The sequence below is a fragment of the Tachypleus tridentatus genome, chromosome 9 (assembly GCF_004210375.1).
Source record: "Tachypleus tridentatus isolate NWPU-2018 chromosome 9, ASM421037v1, whole genome shotgun sequence".
Taxonomy (NCBI): Eukaryota; Metazoa; Arthropoda; class Merostomata; order Xiphosura; family Limulidae; genus Tachypleus; species Tachypleus tridentatus.
In genome coordinates, this window is record NC_134833.1 from 142,834,957 (window position 1) to 142,855,480 (window position 20,524).

At 36.3% G+C, this 20,524-nt stretch overlaps 1 protein-coding gene across 2 annotated transcripts in view; it reads left to right on the top strand.

The window, feature by feature from the left end:
- LOC143226554 (XK-related protein 4-like) overlaps positions 1 to 20,524 on the top strand; it is a 204,651-nt gene that overhangs the window by 65,541 nt on the left and 118,586 nt on the right. Inside the window, exon 1 of one of the 2 annotated variants that reach the window (XM_076457669.1) lies at positions 11,786 to 11,870. The exons of the other annotated variant lie outside the window; for it this stretch is intronic. Coding sequence (XP_076313784.1) covers position 11,870 — 1 coding nt within the window. The 5' untranslated portion in view covers positions 11,786 to 11,869. Of the gene's footprint in view, positions 1 to 11,785; positions 11,871 to 20,524 lie in introns of those variants that run through there. 2 annotated transcript variants of the gene reach the window in all.

A 20,524-nucleotide genomic window follows, 5' to 3' on the forward strand; every position in this document is an offset into this window, starting at 1 on the left:
AGTTCTAATCATTCACTTGAATACTTACATAATCTTTTTACGATAATAGTATCTTATAAATACGCACAAATATACGCGCATATGTAGATAAATATTCACCTATAACCGCTGTTGGCGGACTGTGTGTGTTTTAAGGATATACTACTACAATGCGATGCGAAACATTTACAATCAAATTAGTGTTTTTATTCCCACAATACTTCTTTAAACAAGTAATAAAACATTTTGTAAATATAAAATAATGTACGAATGGCAGTGCAAAATAGCATGCAAACAAGAATATCGGGATGATAAAACTATACATAGATCATCCCTACACGACTTTCAATATTAAAATTTAATGTAACACTGTAATATACACAAGTACCACATGGTCACAATGTCGGTCAATTCGATCAACATCGTAGCGAGAGTCTGTACTAATCAAAACATATTTTATTCAACTTCATTTTCCTTGTACGTAAGTTCGAGACTCTTGGTTACAGTACATTGATGTTTACCCTGACATGATCATGATATTATGATGAACAAACTGCATATCAACAGTCGGGAATATATAACTTCAAAATGCAGTAATATTGAAATATTAAGTCAAATATACATTTTACAGTCATTGAAAGCATGTGGATATGATCTATGTACAGCTGTATCATCCCTATATTCTTGATTTCATTCATTTTGACACAACCATCCATACATCATTTTTACATTCCCAAAATGTTGTTTATTTTCTGACGTGTTTTTTTTCTTCCTGACTGACATTTGAGGTATTTATAAATACGTCCCCTGTCCAGAAACACATAAACACATAGAGTTGATTTAGGCTTAATCTCACTTATTATAAAGTATTCTTTGATAAATTGTTTAGGCAATGTATTCATGATGAAACTTTGTAGAATGGACGGCAATTGCCTGTTGTGGAGACACAAGTGTAGAAGACGACGTTTTGAAAGTCTTCCGCCTTTCGTCTTATAAAGTAGTTGTCAAGTCATATCGACTGAAACAACAATAGGAACGATGAATAACTTCACGGGTTGGTCACTTTCTGTTTTGTATCTTATTAAAATTAACGATGGTTTCTTACCTTATTTTGGGGCTTGTGGGGTAGAGATACGAATGAAAGTAAGTGGCAATCATCTTTTAAAGTAAAACTCTCTATTATTGTTGATATTTAGCGTCCATATTTGTATTCTGCCTATGAGTACCTTAGTTTTCCTTACATATAGAAGCTATCGACTCTATGATGCAGAATTTCTAGAATAATAGAAAATGTTTCATGTCGTAGGCCTCGAAATCTATAAATTCACTTGTCTTGGGCTTAACATCAGTAAAGACGTACATCCTATATTCGTTAAAGAATTAAGTTAACAATGCAAGTTGTGTAGTGTTTGTTTTTTTTGCTTCAGTTAAGTTAGGGTTAAATTTTACCGTACTTAATACTATAAGTAAATACACTCACACTATTATTATACGATTTGCATTAGACATTTTATAAACTTGGGTAAGCTTTTAATATGTTATTGTACGAAATATTTACTAAAATATATTTACATCCGCTTTTTGTTTCGATCCGTTCAAATGAAGTGCACGCGCACGTACATTCAGATAGAAAGCATCTGCACATTGATTGTAAATAAATCAGTTTTTCCAGATTTTTAGTTGTTCAACATTTGTTGTTCACAGACTTAGGCTAAAAAGGCCAGGCATGGCTTAGTGGTCAATGCATTGTGATCAAACGTGCGAGCAGCGATATTCTGAAAATGTTATATACTTTGAGCTGTGAATGATTTATGAGAACAAAGGTAAATTACAATTCCGTTCAGGAGCAAGGAAAGCCCTTTTATTGGCTGCGTTCTTTTCGTTCAAAATTTCAATTTATGCTCCATGTTTAGTCCACGTGAGCAAAAGTTAGCAATTAAGCTAAAGACACCAACATCCAGAATGAAACATTCAAAACAACCCCTGGTAAGTCAGAAAGGGACGTTTTTGAAATTACAATGCTACAATCCGGGGTTTGATTGCCTGCGATCGACATCATGCAGATGACTTCTTGTGTTTTGCTTTCAGAAACAAACAACGCCAACCAAAACAAAATGATTTTGAAAGCGAATCTTTGGCGATTGAACGAACAACTTTAGTTCGTCGTTTAAGTAGGATTACTTTGATCTGTTGCAAAGAATCACCAGATAATTCGAAGACAATGAAAGAGATTGTTTGTTTTTTGAATTTCGCACAAAGCTAGCCGTCCCTAATTGAGCAGTGTAAGACTAGAGGGAAGGCACCTAGTCATCACCACCCACCGCCAACTCTTGGGCTACTCTTTTACCAACGATTAGTGGGATTGACCATCACATGCCCCCACGGCTGAAAGAGCGAGCATGTTTGGCGCGACGGGGATGCGAAACTGCGACCCTCAGATTACGAGTCGCACGCCTTAACACGCTTGGCCATGCCGGGCCCCAATGAGGATTGACGTTGTTAATAACGCGTTATAAAATCTATCGTGTTACAACAGAGGCTAAAGAACATAAACAGGCTAGCGTTTTAAATTGTAGACTTGGTTCCTACAAATTCATGTATAAAACAGGCTGTTTAAATAAATCAAAGCTTCAAACTTCCCTTTATCCAATAAAGTCATTTATTATAATCCTGTTAAAGTTAGATTAAAAACTGTAACTGAAAGAACCGTCGAGTATTTTAAGAATTCCAGAAATAGCTTCTTGTGATTATAAGGACGCCGTTTCAAATTCAACGAACCGTGGAATGATTGAGGGATTTACTGTATATTAAATAAGAAGTTCCGTATTTTGTTTTATCGCAAAGCTTTACAATGAGCTGTGTGTGTTTTGTCTGCCACTGGGAATTAAACACCGGATTTTAGCCTTTTAAACCCGAAATTTATAGCTGACGTACTAAGTGAATGATGCCGTGACAGCTACTTGAAGACAGCTAAGCGAAACATAAAATATCTCTAGCAGCTACCGCGGCGTAACGGCTCACACAACGGCTCTGGGCCCGGGCATGGCCAAGTGGTTAATGCACTCGACCTGTAATCTGAACGTCGTGGGTTCAAATTCTCGTCACACCAAACATGCTCGCTCCTTCAGACGTAGGGGCGTTATAACTTGACGGTTAACCTCGTTATTCGTTGGTAGAAAAGTAGCCCAAGAGTCGTCGGTGGGTGGTGATGATTAGCTGCCTTCCCTCTAGTCTTACACTGCTAAATTACGGACGGCTAGCGCAGATAACCCTCGTGAAGCTTGGCGCGAAATTCAAACCAAACCAAACGAATGGCTCTGGATTATTTTTATCTTTTTTTTTCGGGTTCAGCTCGGATAACTCTCGTGTAGCTTTGTGCGAAAGTTAAAAAAAATTTCGGGTTCACACTTAGCTCATAGCTCCGTTACTTCACTGATTTGAGATCTAATTACAGATTTGGATTCAGGAGGTCAAAGCTTTTCGATTGATGTGTTTAATCATGTCCAAGATTAGTTTTGTTTCTAATCCTGCCTAAAAGAATTTCGATGTTAGTGCAGGCTCGAAGGATCCTGATAAGTAAACAAAGGTCGGGTATATGCACGCCTCACGCTTGGTATAGCTGACATCTAAACATATACTTAATAAAAAGAGAAACAAACGTCTCATAGATTTATTTATTTTAATTCAGGTCGGGTATGGCCGGCTGGTTAAGGCTCTCGACTCGTAATCTGAGAGTCGCGGGTTCAAATTTCCGTCACACTAAGCATGCCTGCCTTTTTAGCTGTGACGGTTAATCCCACTATTCGTTGGTAAAAGAGTAGCCCAAGAGTTGGCGGTGGGTGGTAATGACTAGCTGCCTTCCCTTAAGTTTTACGCTTCTAAATTAGGGACAGCTCGCGCAGATAGCCCTCATGTAGCTTTGCGCGAAATTACAAAAAAACAAACAGATACAGAATATAAGCTCAAAATCCACGTTTCGAAGATCAAATATTGAAAGTCTTAACTGCCTGTATTAAAAACTATTAAAAATGAGACAAAAAATCAAGTTGTTTATTTAGTAATTATATAAATGTGTAAGTCTTTTTAATTCTCAAACAAACTAAAGCATTTAATAACTGTACAATATTTTTTTGGTAAATTATAAACTAATTGCGAAAATGCCCTTTAGTGAAATATCGTTTCTAATTATGTAGATTCATTTTGTGAAGCATTCTAATTTACAAGCTAAAGCATATCGCAAGTGTGAAAAAAGAAAACTGGAATTAATCGAAAAAATTGGACTTCAGTGTAAAGAGTGGACATTGATTCTAGTTTGTTTTTATTTGTTGTTGTTGATTTAATTTCAAAGAGGTGGAGCTGCTTTGACTGCCACACGCTAATATACTAACAGAACAATATTACGTCAGTGTCTTAAATGGAACGAGAACATATTTAATGTTTCTGCTTATTGTTGTGTTTTATACATACACAAATAGTGTATTTTTGCATATGTTTACCATAATGCTTCATAACAGAACACTAGCCGCTCTTATAGTTCAACTATAAATTTCGAAAATGATGAACCGGGTTCGAACTCATGCCATATTATAAAAATCGTCCCTTCACTAGAAACTGTGAGTGGGTTTTAAAAGTGATCAATCCTTTAGCGTGGATGATGGGTGTCAAAATGTTGCTGACTGGCTGCTTTCTGTCCGGTCAGTAGTCCAAAATTAGGGTCGACGGTAAATAGGCTTAGTAGCTTTGCTACAAATAAAGACTACGATAAAGCACGAAAACGTTCTACAGAAAGCGAGTAAGGAAAAAGAAAAGTCGAAATTCCTAAAAGGTGTGCAGTTGATGTGTCTCTTGGTACTTAAACTGAAAATCAAATGTCGTGACTTAATTTTAAAACATTCCAATATGCTTGTGGATATTCCAGTAAATTATCTCATATCCTTGCCTAACTGCTATTCTTAGAAACTAACAGAAAAATAAATTACTAATTAACCATGTTGATGTGCAGTTTTCAAGTAATTTCAAGCAAATTGTGAAACATGATGATAAAACTGAACCGAGAATAGTACTGTACATGTTTGCCTAACCAACATATTGCTTCAACGTGTAATACATAATAATATATTAAACTCAATAATAAATAATTATAACCCTAGCGTTAATGTCAGTCAGCTGAAAGCTCGTCAAAGTGAACGTTTACTAATTATAGGTATAATTTCAAACAAAAATCAGCCAGCTATAAAGACACAAGTTTGTTTTACCATAAACCAAATTAGATAGGTTAATTTCTAAGTCAAATTACCGTAATAGGCTGCAATTTCCTTGTCATCTTTATTAGGCTCAATTCAAGCAATGAAGAAACAAAGTTTATAATCTTTGAACTAGATGTCACTACTGTTAACATTCATTCTCGTGCATAGCTGAGCACGCGATGTGGCGCGAGTAAATACTTTCGTAGCTATTAATTGGCTAAGCTTCAGTATCATTACTAATATCTCATTGTGTTGCCATGTGGGGTAAACACCATAATAAAACACGGCTTTTGTTTCTAGGCTAAGCTACAGTTCCTCTATTAAAACATGCTGGACGTCGTATTATATCGAATTATATATTTAATGGCTTGGCCTTATCTCCAGAGTTGTTGTTTTTTTATGTCATTATATATCGGCCTGGCATGGCCAAGCGCGTTAGGCGTGCGACTCGTAATCCGAGGGTCGCGGGTTCGCGACGTGGGGGCGTATAATGTGACAGTCAATCCCACTATTCGTTGGTAAAAGAGTAGCCCAAGAGTTGGCGGTGGGTGGTGATGACTAGCTGCCTTCCCTCTAGTCTTACACTGCTAAATTAGGGACGGCTAGCACAGATAGCCCTCGAGTAGCTTTGTGCGAAATTCCAAAACAAACAAACAAAAACAAGTCATTATATATCACTTCAAAAATACGACATCTATCGGACAAAAGTCGTGTGTCTCGTTTATATGCAAATAATCTTATTTTTGTCCCTTTTAATTCATCCAGTAAACTATCGTGAATGTTGCGTGGAACAAAACATCTTGTAGAACACATGTTTGTCATAAAACAAATCACATATGTTACTAAAATCGAGATAACTGAACATGAGAAATGGATGTTGAGAAGTAATTAACATTTTAATTAAGGTGCGTGTGTGTTTTTTTCTTATAGCAAAGCCACACCGGGCTATCTGCTGAGTCAACCGAGGGGAATCGAATCCCTGATATTAATTAAGGCAATACAAATACAAGTTTATTAGTGATACAAATGTACTGCAGCTGCCCTGTATCCATGTGCTTGTGTCATTGGTACTTACAGAACTTTTATATTAACAATAAAATACATACCTTAGACTGATAGAGGAAAACCAACCCAACTCAGGAGGGTCATTTCACAAAATATTTGAGAAGGGGCAAGCAAACTGACCTTACGAGCCCCCAGAAAAAATCCAGAAGGAGGGTCTATGCTATAATATAATTTTCGTAAAAGAGTTAATTTGGCCTGACGAGAAGTGTACCACGTAAACTTCCGTTTTGAGCCTCCTTCTGAACTTGGAGGATGCTGCTGATAATGAAGTCCTCGAAATGACACTTCTGACCGATCTGCCCACATATTATTAAATTTAATCACTGACATTGAAGATAGAATACATACTGTGAGATTAGCCTCGAAGTTGTCCCCTTTTATTACATTAATTACAAAACATCCAAGAGCTTAAACAAACGATAATTGGAAGAAAATAAATTTTCACCTCTATTAGTTTGACCGGAAATGCGTATTAGTTTTTGTTGTTTTTAAATCTGCACGAGGTCTAAATGCGTGAGTGTTCTCTAATTTTTAACTAATCAAGACAGGTAGTAGTGCGTCGTGCGGCCAAAACAACCAGAGCAGGACAATCTTTTGTTGCTCGGACTATTGTATTCAAATTATCACATATTAACAGTATTGTAAGTCCACAAATACTAAGTTTTATGATATTGTCCTCATTTAAGAGCGTTTGGTGTCACTTGATATTAGTTTAAACAATTAACATAAATAACGATGCCTAATACGGCTGTATCGATTGCATGGAAAGGTGATGACAAGAAACTGTTAATCTAAATTCCATGGCGTTTTAGAAAGGGAAAACTACAACCACATATTTTAAAGAATTTGGTTGGTTCTGTAAAGAATAGGCCTGTTCCGAATAATAGGATTGCGATCCTATAAACAATGTTGGTTACTATCGAGTGTCACTTTTTTACTTGCTGTGATTTGTTAGTGATTGAGCGTACAACTTAAAGGAATGAACTTAAAATTGGTAACCAAACTGGTAGCTACACTTATATAAGAATTTTACATCAAATGTTAATTTATTACTTAGCTAAAGCATGTGTTATGTTTTACCCATCATTATACTCTAAGTTGAACAAAAATCTTTTATTTAATGAAAAAGATTGAACTAAGCTGAATGTTTTAACTGATGGTGAATTTTATACAACATGAAAGAACAACTGTTGACTGCTACTGTTGGAAGATGGATCACAAGTGGAGATGATGTGATTTCTTAACACTAGATCTTGCTACTTTGCTACATTGCGACACATTATAAAGTTAAAACTTGTATAAAAATTTCTGTTTCTCTAAGTCAATTACAAAACAAAAACATTTAACACAAGTTAATAATATGCTAAATGAAGATAGCTAGAACAGAAACATTTAGCAAAATTTAACTTAATTTCAAATGAAGTTATCTAAAAAAAAAAAACATTTAGCAAGAGTGAACAAAATGTTAAATGGGGATATCTTTTTTTTTTTAATTTCGCGCAAAGCTATACGAGGGCTATCTGCCCTAGCCGTCCCTAATTTAGCAGTGTAAGGCTAGAGGAAAGACAGCTAGTCATCTTGGGCTACTCTTTTACCAACGAATAGTGGAATGAACTGTCACATTATAACGCCCCCACTGCTGAAAGAGCGAGCATGTTTGGTACGATGGGGATTCGAACGCGCGACCCGCAGATTACGAATCGAACGCCTTAACCCAGCTGGCCATGCCGGACCGAGGAGATATTTATAACCGAAACATTTAGCCAGAGTTAACAGTATGATAAATGCGGATAGCTACAATAGTAAAGCCTTGTGTTGAAGGCCCTTTTGATTCGCAATTTACAGGCCGCGAGTTCGAATCCTGTCACTAAACATTCTTACCCTTTTCAACCGTTATAATTTGTCAGTTAGTTCAACTTTTCGTTAGCCAAAAAGTTAGCAGCGGGTGTTCTCTAAATTATTACTTCTACTTTAAAGACAACTAATGTAAATAACCTTTAAGTAGCTTTGCATGAACTTATAACAGCAAAATATTTTTTAAACTAACTCAGTTACATCGTTTCATTAGGCTTTGCTCTGAATTCTACTTTTCCCTGTCTTTAAACGTAACTGTAATTTTTCCTGTCAATGTTTTGGTTAAATTAACATTCCATTCTTTTTCATTTCCGTATTAACAATTATTTGTTATATAATATAACATATTTTGTTCCAGTAGGCTGTTCTTATATAACGTGTAATCTAGTATATTTGATTTTTAATTACTACAGGTGAAAAACGTTTTCGCAAAGACGAAGGTGTATCCCCATCATTGAACATATCATTCCTCAACTGATACCTCTCTTATAAGAGTTCATGTTACCAATACCACATTTGCAATTCGTGCTTTAGTTTTATTTATCTGTCCTCTACGTACGATGCATTTTATCTTAATCCTAGTTATCTGGTATTTCATATACTTCTCTTTATCCATTGAACATCTTGAAAATATTTGTATCAAGAAGAATAAAGGGACCAAATTACCATGATTTCATATTATTAATTTTAAAACGCTGTGTAAATCAAATTACAGAGGTTAATGACAATCCATAAGAACATCTCGTTTTGCTCTTGGAACTAATTTCTTCTTTGTCGACCGTGCTCAATCTAATGCTACACCGAAACTTCCGGCCTGGTATTGCCAGGTGATTAAGGAACTCGATTCGTAATCTGAGGGTCGCAGGTTCGAATCCCCGTCTCAACAAACATGCTCGCCCTATTAGCCGTGGAGGCGTTATAATGTGATGGTCAATCCCACTATTTGTTGGTAAAAGAGTAGTTCAAGAGTTGACGATGGGTGGTGATAACTAGTTGTCTTCCCTCTAGTCTTACACTGCTAAATTAGTGACGGCTAGCGCAGATAGTCCTCGTGTAGCTTTGCGCGAAATTAAAAAGAAAACAAACAAAACTGAAACTTCCAAAGTAATAAACTTCTTCGGAAGACAAAAACACCTTGATAAACGTTCCACAAAACCTTCACTCCTATATAGACGTCGGCTTTAAAGGCCACTTTTAAACAAGCCAATAATCAGTGATGTCGAGAAACAAGCCAATAGTTGGAGAGTCCATAAAGATGCATCAGCATGGCTTGATGCCCTGTGTAGTCGAATGAGTTTGCTGTAGTTCTAGTTTTTCCAGCCATTTTGTTCGTGAAAGCAACCTTTAATTTTGAGGGTCACTGGAAGCTTGTAAAATTTCAACGACTTCAAACTGTAATCCTGACGTGTTGTATTGTACCACGAGATTTGCCCAGCTTCATTACAGTGGCTTATTGTTTTTGAATCAAAGAGTTTTTCATAGCCACAACCTCCACTTTCCGGATGAGAGAATTTCACATTGGTTTAAGGTTTCGGTTTCTGAGTGGTTAAAACCATTCAGAAGTACTAGATTTTTCGCTGCCATGGAAACGCTGAAGATTTCTTGAAATATTGACTTTTCGTCGCTTATCGTCGCTGTAGGAACTGAATATCCTGCTTTGACATATTCCTCGAGGCATAACAATAGCTATGTTGGCATTGTCCATTGCGCTGTGATTAACATATGTGGCTATGCATTGCAAAGTATTAGCAAATATGTCTTTTATATAATGAGCATGAAACCCTCAGTAATTCTTTAATATGGAGTTGAATTTAATAGGAGTAACATTTACTAATCACCAACAAGCCTCTTATTTATATGTTTTTCGTGTGTTTTCATATGTTTTATACCAGTCTTTCTCACAGAAACACTCCTGCGTTGACTAAGCAATAAGACTTAGGGTTTATAACACTAAACATCAAGGATCGAAACCCATGATGGGCACAGCACAGAACGCCTATCATATAGCTTTGTGAAAAAACGAAATAAACACTGCTCACTGAAATTAAAAACAAATATGTCAGTATTTTATTTAGAAGGCGAGATATAAATATAGCAGTATTAATGCAATTGATTAGAAACAAACTTAAAAAGATTTACTTCACAAAAACATTTACCACCAGAGGGTTTGTTAGTTAGTTTTTGAATTTCGTGCAAAGATACAAGAGGGTTATCTGTGCCAGCCATCCCTAATTCAGTAGTGTAAGACTAGAGGGAAGGCAGCTAGTCGTCACCACCCACCGCCAACTCTTGGGCTACTCTTTTATCACCGACGAGTGGGATTGACTGACATATTGTAATGCCCCCACGGCTAAAGGGCGAGCATGTTTGGTGCGACGGGGATTTGAGCCCGCGAACCTCAGATTACGAGTCGAATGCCTTAACCCACATGGCCATGCCGGCCTAGGAGGGTTTGTTTGTTGTTAAACACAAAGCTACACAAAGGGCTACATGTTCTCTGTCAACCACGGGTATCGAAACCCGGTTCTTAGCAGTATAATTCTGCAGACATACTACTGTGCCACTGGAGAGGTCCACCGGAAGGTATTTAATTAAAAAAACAACCGAAATATAAATCCTATGTTCGTTTATAAGTTGAAACATGGCACATTAATGTTTATTTTGTGAATTTAGAGACGAAACATAATTAACGATTAGTTTAAATTACCAAAGGAAGAAATATGAGTGGGTCAAACAGACAAGCTTGAAATATATTATTTTTAAATAAATAATGCTCTCATTGTTCCCCGTCATCTCACTCGCAGTTTATCGATGTCTTACAGTTAACGTCACTATTTCTGATTCACTGGGACAGAGTAATCCTTGTTTTAAAGTTTTATTGCTACTTTGTCATGTTCTATGAGATAATGTCATTGTTAGAAAGCTGGAGTTGTTCTTGGAGTCCCCCATTGGCACAGCGATATGTCTGCGCACTTCCAACGCTAAAAATCGCGTTTCGATAGTGGGCAGAGTACAAGTAGTACCTCGTAAAGCGTGGTGCTTAGTTTTAAACAAAATAAAACTATTCTCGGACAGATTTTGTAAATATTGTTGACATATATCAGCGCAAAAATACAACTATCGGAATTTAAGGTCATTAACTAAGTATAATATTACTCGGTCTATTGTTCTGTTAAAGGGAATACATTATAACTCATAGCTATATGTAGTTATCTAAACCGTATTGACTAAATATTTATGCATATTGAAGAATAATGACTTTGCTTAGGTGACTTTATTACTAATATTTCCAATCAACATACAAATAGAAATTCGTCCGAGTAGTTATTTCAGAAGCGTCCTCTAGTGACTATAATTATTTTTAATTGTTATGTATCGCTTGTATTAAAAATCTATAAAGTGTAGATATGAACGACAGAGATTTTGGTATAATCATTTTTTACACGATACTAGTGTTAATAAAAACCTAAATCATGTATTTTTGTATCTTTAATACAACTGGCTTAACGATGAATAATCCAATTTTAGTCTGTTATTTATGTGTTTGTTCCGTTTCTTTATTTGTCTTTTTTATCTCTTTCAGTATAAGTTGAATAACAGTTTCAGAGGGTATCCTGCTACAGTTAAACGACCTCTGTCAAGTTATCGACAAATTAATTAAAGAAAGGCAGGGTTCTGTCGGACAAAGCACTGTGTCTCATAACAGCTTTCATTCATAACCGTGAAGTAAGTCAAGAAGTATATTAAAATCCATCAAATTTAATGACGTTTATGCTAAGAATCAAGAAACTTAGACTAACTTGACGTCATTTCCGGTTGTATGTATGCCAAGCATCTGATATCGGTTACTAATGTATTATTTTCATATTCTGAAAGGATTATATGTTAATGGAGCTATACGTTTAACAGTAACGTAAACAAATGCCTAGCTGTGTGTTGGGATGGTCGTTAACGTACATAAACTGATATGTTATTCATAAATGTTCATAAAAATACTAGTTTTTCAGTTAAAGTTTATTACTTAAACGAACCCGGTTTCCCTGCGTTATGACATTTTTCCAACTGTGCTGTTTCAATTGTTGTTGGTTGGAGGATCACATGATCATTAAATACGATATTTACATCCTTTCAGGGTATTAAGCGTAAAGAAATATCACAGTATTTCGAAACACAGCATTCTTAACTGGCCCATTACTTGTCCTAGTTGAAAAATAAGCACACAAAAGGCCTACTATATAACTATATTTTGACTTTGTAAGCAGCTTTTGATGAGGCCTTCTTACTTAATACACGACTTCATGAGGTCGTTAGGAATACATCCCTCACTCCCAAATCATGCACACTGAGTGTCAATCGCAAAGTTTTAAGAACGATAGTTTAACCCCTTGTTGCCTTTCAAGCTACTTATTCTGTCGTTGATTGTGCCAAACATGACAGCCATGATTATGTACTATTGTTCGACACTACAGTTTTCATATTTCGTTGTAATAAACTTCTAAAGTCTTGCCAAATATTCCATTCACTCATCACTCTTTATAGATTCTGGCTTTCAATACGACGTTCAAACAAACTGAAGTCACAAAGTTCTATAAGACTTGCATGGTAATCTTAACAGGGATTAGCTTTGAGTCCAGTTTTTTTATCAGCGATGTTTCTAAAGAAAACAGCCGCTGGTTTTGAGGTGCAGCTGGAAACCTGTAAGTCTTCTCAGGTTCATATCCTGTTTATTATCATGGAGATATCCTAGGCTTCTAGTACTAGAATATCTTCTCAGCTTTATTGTAATGGCTTTTGAGGCTGGAAAGATATTTATTCTATCTTCGCAGATAAGGATGTGTCATCACTACCCACCGCTTATGAATAGCGGGATTGATTGTACAATTATAATTGAAAAGACGAGCACTTTTGTCGTGAAGGAGACTCGTACCCGAGACCCTCAGATTAACAGTCAGGCTCTTAACCACCTGGCCAGGCCGGTCCTAACTGCATATGTATGTATTGGGGGGGGGAAGAAGTGAAATAATGATGAACTGTTGATAAGTCGATAACCTTCATCCATTTTTGCCTAAATACTCTTTAAAATGAATTTGAAACGTTCACAGAACACGTACGTACTGCATTGTTCGAGAGGTAATAAAGTTAATGTGATCTCACACGTAAGATCTGACTTAGTCTTGACCAATGAAAAAACAGAGTACCTTTTACGTTAGACATACATGGATATTCACATAAAATCGATTAACCCCATTTTACTAAGTTGTTTACATACACTAGAGCTATCTTCGCTAGCCGTCCCTAACTTAACAGTGCAAGACTAGAGGAAAAGCAGCTAGTCATAAACATCCACCCCCAATTTTTGAGCTACTCTTTTACCAACGAATAGTGGGATTCGCCGTAACATTATAATCGCCCCCACCGCTGAAAGGGCGAGCATCTCATCTCTGGTGCAAAGGGAATTTGAACCCGCGACCCTCAGATTACGAGTCGACCGCCTTAACCACATGGCCATGTTAAGCATAATATGATAATAAAGTAAGTTTCTGATTTACTGGAATTACTAGTACACTGACTACTGTGTTTATTATTCAACCCTGTATTTTATATCGGTTACATCAACATAATTCTACAACTGTTTCCATTAGGTAAACTTGCCTAATAAATTTTCAAGGGGTGGGGTGAAGAGAATGACTTGAAAAATATGTCGTCCTGGAATTTCACGTCATGTTTGTTTGTTTGTTTTTGAATTTCGCACAAAGCTACTCGAGGGCTATCTGCGCTAGCCGTCCCTAATTTAGCAGTGTAAGACTAGAGGGAAGGCAGCTAGTCATCACCACCCACCGCCAACTCTTGGGCTACTCTTTTACCAACGAATAGTGGGATTGCCCGTCACATTATAACAACCCCACGGCTGAAAGGGCGAGCATGTTTGGCGCGACGGGGATGCGAACCCGCAATTCTCAGATAACGAGTCGCACTTAACACGCTTAGCCATGCCGGGCCTTCACGTTATATACATATATCATTAGAAGCGGCTGTGTCAGAGATCTACCAAGTAAGAAATTTGGAACCTTGGGCTTTCATTTGCACATCCTGTATTCATAAGCTATATCATTCACAATTCAAAAATATTATTCAAACATTTAGAAAATGTTTATTATATGAATTCAAACGGGACTAATTGACAATGCGCAGAAAAATAAAAATGAATGCCGATAATAAATACAGTTCTCCGAGTCGAAGATCTAAGTGGTACACGTTATTGTACTCTTAAGATGATCGAGTGCTACTTCTTATAAAACCAGCAGTTAAACCTTCCAGATATAAGTAGCCTGTACTCATTTATTACATTGTTGTTTTTATTTTTGAATTTCGTGCAAAGCTACTCGCGGGCTATCTGCTCTAGCCGTCCCTAATTTAGCAGTGTAAGACTAGAAAAAAGGCAGCTAGGCATCATCACCCACCGCCAACTCTTGAGCTACTTTTTTACCGACGAATAGTGGGATTCACCGTTACATTATAACGCCCCCACCGCTGAAAGGGCGAATATGTTTGATGTCACAGAGATTTTAACCCGCAACCATCAATTTACGACCGAATATAGCCAAAGATAGCCTCGTTACATATCCATTTTAAATACGAATACCTTGATGTTAAAGGTAATGCCGCATTTATATCACAAAACATTTCATTAGTTGGGAACTTGTATTATATAGTTTGTTTATGTTTTCTTTTTTCCTGAAATTAAATGGCTCATGGAAATCAAATACGTAATTAAAAATAAACATGAGATGAGTGAATATTAAACATTAAGTACGTTGTATGTTTCATAGAATTTCAACAGCTGTTTACTGGCTAACTCCTTTTGCTTATTTAAGTCCCGCCTTTTCGCTCATAAGCCTTTTTTACTAGTGATTAGAAATAATTTAAGCCGTGGCAGAACGGCCCCGAGTTTTATTTGTTTGTTGGTGTTGTTTTTCAAATACAAACGTCTTGCTCATAGCTTCGTCATTTCTTTCCCGATTTGAGATCTAACTACAGTTATAGAATCAGGAGGCCAAACCCTTTCGATTGATATACTTCATCTTGTCCAAGGTCTTATAAATTAATTCACTCCAATCCTAACTAAAAGAATTTCAGGGTAGGCTGGTAGAGTTCCTGATGAGCAATAAAAACATTGAATCGGCTATACACGCGCTCCACGCTTGGTATTGCTAGCGCATAAAATATAGTGAATTAAAAAGGGAGGGAAGGTCTCATGTGATTAATTAACTCTAATTTTGCCGAAAAGAATTTCTAGTGACGTGGCTATTGAAGATTTCCTCTCGTTTTCGAAGGAGAAGAGACTATTTAAGCCTTTTTCTCGCTACTTACACTTTCTACCATTTTTAACCAATACAACGTTCCAGCTCTTCAATAATAAAACTGTTTTAGTGTCTAAAATGTATTTAAAGTAATTGGAATTACAGAAGACGAGAACTGAAGAAACTCTTCTATTTCGGAAAGAAAATAAGAAATCCGCTCTCAACAGCCAACAAATTGTTGTTGAGTTTTGTTATCATATAAGATATTATAACTGGGAGTACGTGTATCAATATTCTAATTATTGGAAGGGCCGTGTGTGACAAGCTCTGCGTAGATTTCAGTTCTGAGGCCTGAACTAATTAGATCAATAAATGACTACCGTCTGTACAGATTAATTATGGAAGATTAATTTACTATTCTGTCACATCGCATTTATTTAACATTTAAATTTATAAGTCATATAGTTATTGTTAAAACACTGCGTGTGCGTGCACTAAATTTAGATTTTGGAATTATAGGCACTTATTAGCCTATAACTAATTAAAGTTGTTTTAAATAGAACAGCATTTTCACGGGGTTCTGACATAAACATTTGTATGGATAGAAATCATAGCTGAAGAAATCCAATAACCATATAGCTTCTATTCGTTGTGGGCCCTTCACGGCCAGGTGGTTAAGGTGCTCGGCTTGTAATCCGAGGATCGCGGGTTCGAATCCCCGTCACACCAAACATGCTCGCCCTTTCAGTCGTGGTGTCGTTGTAGTGTGACGGTCAATCCCACTATTCATTTGTAAAAGAATAGCTCAAGAGGTGACGGTGGGTGGTGATGTCTAGCTACCTTCCCTCTAGTTTTACACTGCTAAATTAGGGACGGCTAGCGCAGATAGTCCTCGAATAGCTTTGCGCGAAATTCAAAACAAGCCAAACAAACCAAACCCAAGAGTTGGCGATGGGTGGTGATGACTAGCTGCCTTCCCTCTAGTCTTATACTGCCAAATTATGGACGGCTAGCGCAGATAGCCCTCGTGCAGCTTTGCGCGAAACTGAAAACAAACCAAAAGCTTCCAAAAGACCGGACTGTCAGCTTTCTTAAAACGTGATTTAACTATTTCTTTATCTCATATGTGTTTCTATAAAACGCGGTAGTTATATAGTGTATATACATCTTTGTCAAAAATCTAACATTTATTTGTGAAACGTCATTTAAGAGCTTGGTAAATAAACGTCATTATGAATTATAGTGTCACGATGTAAGTTCCTTTGCATGAATCCGTATAAACTTCTTAAACATACTGGCTTAATAAAGAAGCACGTTTGAGTCAACGTTGCATGGATCTCTAGAAATGTGGTAGACATGTTATCTCATTGTGTGAGACGTTTTAAATGATTTTACGTGGATCTGTAGAAAGTGGGTAGACATGTTAGCACGATGAAATTGAATATTATGTTGATTTGCGTCTGTACTGTGTTGACTAATATTGTCACCATATCTCTGTATATAAAATATTAGCAAGACAAAATAAAGTTTCAAAATGAACGTGTGAATTTGATATTTATTTCATTTTAAAAATATCAATTTCAGAGTACTAACAAACTCGGTATTTGATGGAAATCTTTCTGGAACTAGAGAACAAAACTATCTGAGTTGAGGATTGGTTTGGTGTGATTTTTTTTTTTTTTAATTTCGCGCAAAGCTGCACGAGGGCTATTCGCACTAGCCGTCCTTAATTTAGCAATGAAGGACTAGAGGGAAGGCAGCTAGTCATCACCACCCACCGCCAACTCTTCGGCTATTCTTTTACCAATGAATAGTGGGATTGACCGTCACATAATAATGCCCCACGGCTCAAAGATCGACTATTTGGAGGGAGAGGATTTCGAACCCTCGACCCCTTAATTGCGAGTCCTGCGCTGAAAAAGATAATGATTGAAATAAAATATTATATTACATTATATTATATTATATTCGTGTTAATACGTGTACAAACTGTACTGTTATTACCACACTTTATCGTGTTTTTAACATTTCATATAATTATTTTCCAAAGAGTCCTGAACTTTAAAAAATTATAATAATGATAATGTGTTCAGCGTCATCTGAACTTTCATAATTTAATTAAAGCATGAGAAACATGAACTAAAATAAGTTTACTCGAAGCATTACCTAATTAATAAGCGTATTAATTAGAAATTACAGCAGTTGCCAGATTTCTTCGTTTATTCTAATAGAAATCTTTGTACACGAAGTCAAAAGAAGTTTGAAGGTTTATTGTTAATTGCTTGAACAATCAAAGTGAATGTTGAGTCAGTTTACTAAACCCTGGGTGTCATTTAATGGTTATTAAAATGCGACAATTTTTTAAAGGAATTAAAGAAAAGAGTCGTTAAAACAAATGGTTGTTTGCTGTGGCTCTTTATTTTTTATTTAGAGAATTATGTTAAACGTTACAAAACGTTTACGTATGCATCTCCGAAAGCAGTCTTATCAGCTGTTTGACAGTTATCAAAATCACGTGACCATCATGTTCTCTTACTCCCGTCCTCGTGTCTCGTGACGCTGTAAGCTGTTAAAATCGACAGTTTTCTGTTTGTTTGTTTTTTTCCAATATCGAAAGTTTTAAAATTATTTCTAAGCCTCCATCTACAGCTAGACCCGGCATGGCCAGATGGGTTAAGGCGTTCGACTCGTAATCTCAGGGTCGCGGGTTCGAATCCTCATCGCACCAAACATGCTCGCCCTTTCAGCCGTGGTGCCGTTATAAACTTACAGTCAATCCCACTATTCGTTGGTAAAAGAGTAGCCCAAGAGTTGGCGGTGGGTGGTGATGACCAACTGCCTTCCTTCTAGTCTTTCACTGGTAGATAAGGGACGGCTAGCGCAGATAGCCCTCATGTGCTTTGCGCGAAATTCAAAAACAAACAAACCATCCACAGGAAATCCGAACAACATGACCCGTTGTTCTTTCCTTTTGTCCATCGTTTGTTAGAATCCCCGTATTCGGTGATATTCCACATCAGGTATACACCATCACAGCTGAGGGTACTTCCTGGTTAAGAAAGAAATCCTCATCAAACTCACCTTACCTGAAGACAATAGTGTATTAGATTTTGGTGCTCTTCTTAAAGTACTAAGAAAGGAAGACAGAACGTGATTACAGCCTCACTACATTTAGTTCTTCTGAAACATGTGGACATGTTACTTTCAGTTGGCTACTTCTTGAAACAGGTTTGTTTCAACAACACTAAGCGTGTGTCGGCTTACATCGGAGATTAAGTTCTTTAGTCAAGAATCAAAACACTTTATTGACTCATATCATTGTTATATCACCATTGTTCAAACAACGATAAAGCACGACTGGCTAATATTAGGGCTACTACTATTGTTCAGAAAGCAATATTGTGTGGTAGTTATTATTGTCTAAATAATAACACGTGTATTGCTCATAGAGTATTTACTATTGTTCAGATAACAATAAAGTGTATCAGAATTACTACTATCATTGAACAAGCATTACTCTTATGTAGGAGTTGTTGTTGTTTTTCAGATAAAAATCAAGTATCGGTACTGCGAATGCTCAGAAAGTAAGAAGGTGTACGTCCCCCGCTGGTACAGCGTAAGTCTACGGATTTACAACACTAAAATCAGGGGTTCGATTTCCCTCGATGGACTTAATAGCTAGCTCCATGTGACTTTGCTATAAGAAAACAAACACACACACAATAAAGCATACACTGAGTCATGTATAAATTCACATTGTTTCTAGATAATAATACCATTGAAGAGTATTTTTTTCATATAGGAGCTTGTGTAATATTCGGGAAGCAATGAAACGTGTATTGAAACAGATAAAAGTATTCATTATTTATATAACAGTAAGACCAGTAATGATCGTATCGGTGTTTCTAACGTTTCGAGAATGAAAACTTTACTGTTTTTGTTTACTTCGAGTAGCTTACGTTCAGGTGATAGTTCCCAGTAAAACATTACTGTCACTACGACAATAATAACATTATAGTTACCAATATCTAGATGTCATCAAATCAGGTAACTTGTTCAGGCAACATTAAATGTTTGTCAGTTCAGAGCTGAGTATTTTTTTAGGCCTAAGAGTTTTACAGTTCATATATAATTTTTATAGTTTAGACAACACTAAACTAGTGTCGGTTCTGATCCGAGTTCTTTTCCGCGTGTATACAGCGTTTGCCGGTCCATATCTATTTTACTATTGATTAGACCTGATTAATAGTTTCTATTTTTATATCTCAGTTATTGCTATTTACAAATATTAAGTGATTTGTTTAAATTATACACATTTATTTATTCGTATTTCAGTTACTGGTGTTTTGAATAAAGTTTAGCGTTTGTCAGTTTAAGTCCAAACCTTCATTGAGAATACTAAAATCAGGGGTTCGATTCCCCTCGGCGGATACAGCAGATAGCCTGATGTGACTTTGCTAAAAGAAACACAGCGTTTGTGGTCCATATTAGACTTTTTGTTCTCTAAACAAAAGAAACTTTTATTACTTCTTTTCGACATACTCTTTTGTCAAGCAGACCAATGATTTAATAGTTTGTTCAAGTTGCCTGCGAACAATGAAACAACGGCGGTAAGAATGAACATTCGACACGTGTTTGTACAACAACAAAGATCTGATTCTCGAACGTTTCAGAATACACATGTCCCATCTTCACCAAGCTACAGTGAACAAGGTAAATTATTAGGTACAAATATTTATAAAGTATAAACACTTTACGAAGATTAATTAAAATACAGAACTAAAAATAATTAATTAATTAAAAGACAACCAAAAAAAACAAAAGATAGGATAGTGAAACAACGTTATACAAGTATAAAGAACAAACTTAACTGCAGTGAAGTTGTGTTATTATTTGAAGTTCATTTATGTGTGTGTGTTTTCTTATAGCTAAGTCACACCGTGTTATTTGTTGAGCCCACCGAGAGGGAGTCCCTGAATTTAGCGTTGTAAATCTGTAGACATACCGTTGTATTAGTGGTGGGCAAGTTCATTTATAATAAATAAACTTTATTTTATTATTTTGTGGCCATGAGTGTGT